At 43.3% G+C, this 3900-nt stretch overlaps 1 protein-coding gene across 2 annotated transcripts in view; it reads right to left on the reverse strand.

Annotated features, from left to right (window-relative positions):
• The window catches only part of Uba5 (ubiquitin like modifier activating enzyme 5), a 17346-nt gene that overhangs the window by 5813 nt on the left and 7633 nt on the right, over positions 1-3900 (reverse strand). For both annotated transcript variants that reach the window (XM_005368458.2, XM_026789941.1), the window contains 4 exons: positions 3613-3699; positions 2509-2593; positions 1604-1708; positions 1315-1442 (listed from right to left, as the gene is read on the reverse strand). In XM_005368458.2, coding sequence (XP_005368515.1) covers positions 1315-1442; positions 1604-1708; positions 2509-2593; positions 3613-3699 — 405 coding nt within the window. The remainder of the gene's footprint in view (positions 1-1314; positions 1443-1603; positions 1709-2508; positions 2594-3612; positions 3700-3900) is intronic.

Genomic DNA, 3900 nt, shown 5'->3' on the forward strand with positions numbered 1-3900 from the left:
ACTCACAGAGATCCGCCTGCCTCTGCCTCCCGAGTGCTGGGATTAAAGGCGTGCGCCACCACCGCCCGGCAACTATGCAATTTTAAATGCAGTAAATGTAAAGCTAAACTTAGTCACTGATGTAAGTCAAAGAGCATATCTAACACCCACAGCGCTCCACTGTGACCCCTCCCTGTCAAACGACATTCTAGAGAAAAGCTTCTGTCTTGGTTGGGTTTTTGACAACTTAACCTGGATCATCTGGGAAGAGAAAACGCCTCCATCACATAGGTCTGTAGACAAGTCTGTGGGGGCAGTTTTGTGATCAATGATTAATGTAGGAGTGTCCAGCTTACTATGGGTGGTGACACTTCTGGGAAGGTGGCCCTGGACTGTATTAAAAGTAGGTTAAGTAAGCAGTGGGGAACAAGGAAGCAAGCAGAACTTCTCCACAACCACTGCTTCAGTTCCTGCTCCAGCTTCCTTGAATTCCTGCCCTAAGTTCCTTCAATAATGGACAAAGATGTGGAAGTGTAAGCTAAATAAATCCCTTCCTTCATGAGTTGCTTTTGGTGATGGTGTTTTATCACAGTAACAGAAACTCTATGACAGCTTCGGTACAGAAGATTATGCATAAAACTGAATGAGAGCTGGGAAGATGGTTCAATGAGCAAAGGGTTTGCCGTGCAAACATGAGGACCTGAGTTCAGATCCCCAGGATCCAAGTAAAAGCTTGCCAGTTGTGCGTGACTGTAATTCCGGTGCTCCTACAAGATGGGAGGCATCCAGGAAAATCCCTGCAAGCTCACAGGCCAACTATCCTGGTGCAAGCAAAGGCAAACAACAAAGACCCCACCTCAAACATTGTGGAAGACTACCAACTGAGGTCATCTACTGACCCACCAGCAGTACAAGAGCACTCCTGTACACACAATCATGAACGTATGCATACCAAAATACCTAAAGGTACATTCTCATGATTTAGCCCTCTTGCCCAGTGTTGTTCTGCCAATGCTCTGGGTATATAGAATATTCTGTATCTTTTTTTTAAGTTATTCCAAATGCAGGAAGTAACTGACATTTAAATAAACATGTATGCGTGCACATACTCACATGCATACATACATACATGAATGTGCATGAGTGCGTGTGCACGTGCGTGCGCACACACACACACACACACACACAAAAGTCCATGTATGTATGATATACTTAAAAGAAAATTTAAGTATAAGATAACTACTTAGTTGACAATATCAATTCTTGGAGTATTTTATGAAATACATTTTAATCAAAAGTATACAACACTATTCAGAAAAATCAGCCCTTACTTACTTTAATACGTTTTGAACCAAGATCCCTGCAACCACTCCCATGGTGGTGGGGAGACTGGCTGCGCAGACGCCTTCTCGTTTCAGGGTCTTTTCATCAATATTTGCAGCAACTACAAGCGGTGGCGCACACTACATGAGAAAGAAGACAACAATTACAAACGAAATAGAGTAAAACAATCCGAAATGCTCCAGATAGTATCCCAGCACACTCCTTTGCTCCTCTGACTTAGACACCAGTTACAGGAGATCACGGATGTCCACCAGTGACAGTGAGCCGAGACAATGCCTACCGCAAAACACGCCGACTCTCCGGGGATCATGAGCTGGATGTGCCCGGAAACTGCATTTTCACTGACCCCAGATTCCATCCACGTCTGACCAAGTTCATTACAAGCCTTAACAGGAAATGGGGAAAACACAAAACAGCACGAATTACTGCCATCTTCCTCTGTGGACTATCATGTGTTATCTAAACGGATCCTGAGGCTTCGCGGTCCAAGAGAAGAGTTGCAATAATTGAGATACAGGGGCCATATTCCAGACACAGGATGTTCCATTCCTTACACTGAACCACTGCTTCCTAGATTTCTTCAGACTAACAGAAAAACTTACTTTTCTAAATCTTCAATACAAAAATCATAAGAATCATTTAAAAGTAATTCAAAAGAAAAATATTTTATCTTTGGGAAATGTTTTCAATTTATATATTTAATCCTAATAAGACAAAAAGACAGAAAGTAAAAACCAATGGAGAGCTGGCAGGATGGCTCAGCTGGGAAAGATGCTTGCCTCTAAGGCTCATGACCTGAATCTAATTCCTAGATCACACACGGGCTCATCCCACGGAGATGCCCTCTGCAAGCTGCCCTCTGACCTTCACAGGAATATGGTGGTACGCGCACACACATGCACATACGCGCACACACATGCACATATGCGCACACACTCTGAATGTAATGAAAACCCACTGGTGACTAGAATAAGCATCATAAAATACTCATCTACTTTAAAACCACAGAGCAGAAACATCTGCTACTTTATACACAAGAGAGTGAGACATTGTAACACATCACAGGCCAGGCCAGAAGCTCTCATCACACATTTTAAAGCAGGCTGCGCAGTTTAAACCTAGAACTACACTCAGCTAGAACACTCAGGTTAGAGCCAGGGCTGCGACCCCTTCCGTAACACTCACTGTATTGATGGCCATCCGAGCTTCAAAGTTGTCCACACAGCTAAGAACTAGGTCAACAGGCTTCCCATCTTCTAAGCCACCATTACTAGAGAAGGAAAGTAAACTGTATTTGAAAAACATGGAGGACACAAAATACATTTCTTTTGTTCTAAGGGTTGGTGGCCAACACCTGTAGGCCTAGCACTTGAGGCTGAGGCAGAAGGACTGTCACTGGTTCCACCATTCATACAGTATGAGATCCCACCTCAAAAAACAAAGGCAAACCCAAATCCCATGGCCCATATGAACCCCCACTGCTGCTTGAAGCAAGATCTCAAACTGTGATCCTCCTGTTTCCGCCTCCCAAGGGCTGGATTTACAAGTGTTTACCAGCACACCCAGTGGAACACAAGGCACACCAACTGAATTTTATTTGTGCAGTCAGTTTTCTTTCCTAAGTGTTTGAACACAATTATAAGATAGTATTTAATGATAATGACCTCACATAAAGGTTAGAGCATTAATGACTCCATTACTAGTAAAGGAAGCATGAAGTCTATTCATGGGGCTGTCATCTCTCCATGGGTTCTCACAGATATTTGTTTTGGTCCAGTTTTTTAGTCCTGTTGGGACAGAAGTCAGGGCCTCAGGCATGCCAAGTAAGTGCCCTGTGAGATACATAGAGGGCTATCTTATTTTTTTATAGTGTTGAGAAAGGGTCTAGGTTGCCCAGGTTAGCCTCGAACTTATGATGAGATTATAGACCTGTGCCACTGAACTCAGGGAGTTTCACTGCCTTGTTTAGGCTTCCCTACAAACATACACGTAATAAAACTAATTGAATTATTACTTCAGGGGTCCCAACAGACTGAAGACAATGACTTTAGAACACAGAACACAAAGCTGAGGGCCGCCTGTTGAATCACTGTCATTTCAGAGGGATTTTTCCCCCAATTTTATTTTTTGGAACATATATATGTTTGTGTATAGACTACAGTCTAACACATAAATGTTACACAAAAATTACTTTTCCTAAAAGCTGAAAAAATTGTCAATAGATTTTTCTAGCCTTTGTTTTACTGAGCTGAACATCAGGACGTTACAAAAAACATTCACAAATTTCACCTTATTCTGCTCATGAAGTGCTCAAAGTGCTCCACAGTGGTGATATTGTAGTTGTGAACTTCAAATGCGACATCAGGGTTAATGTTCCTGAGAGGGAAAAGCAAATATTCCTAGTAAGAAGAGGAAGGAAGGACAGAAAAGGCTTCTATCTGCCAATGTGAGGACAGATGGGCTAGGGTGACACACCTGCACACATCTGCAGACGGCCAGTGCCCGGTGACACACCTGCACACCATCTGCAGACGGCCAGTGCCCGGTGACACACCTGCACACCATCTGCAGACGGCC

The sequence above is a fragment of the Microtus ochrogaster genome, unplaced genomic scaffold (assembly GCF_000317375.1).
Source record: "Microtus ochrogaster isolate Prairie Vole_2 unplaced genomic scaffold, MicOch1.0 UNK33, whole genome shotgun sequence".
NCBI lineage: Eukaryota > Metazoa > Chordata > Mammalia > Rodentia > Cricetidae > Microtus > Microtus ochrogaster.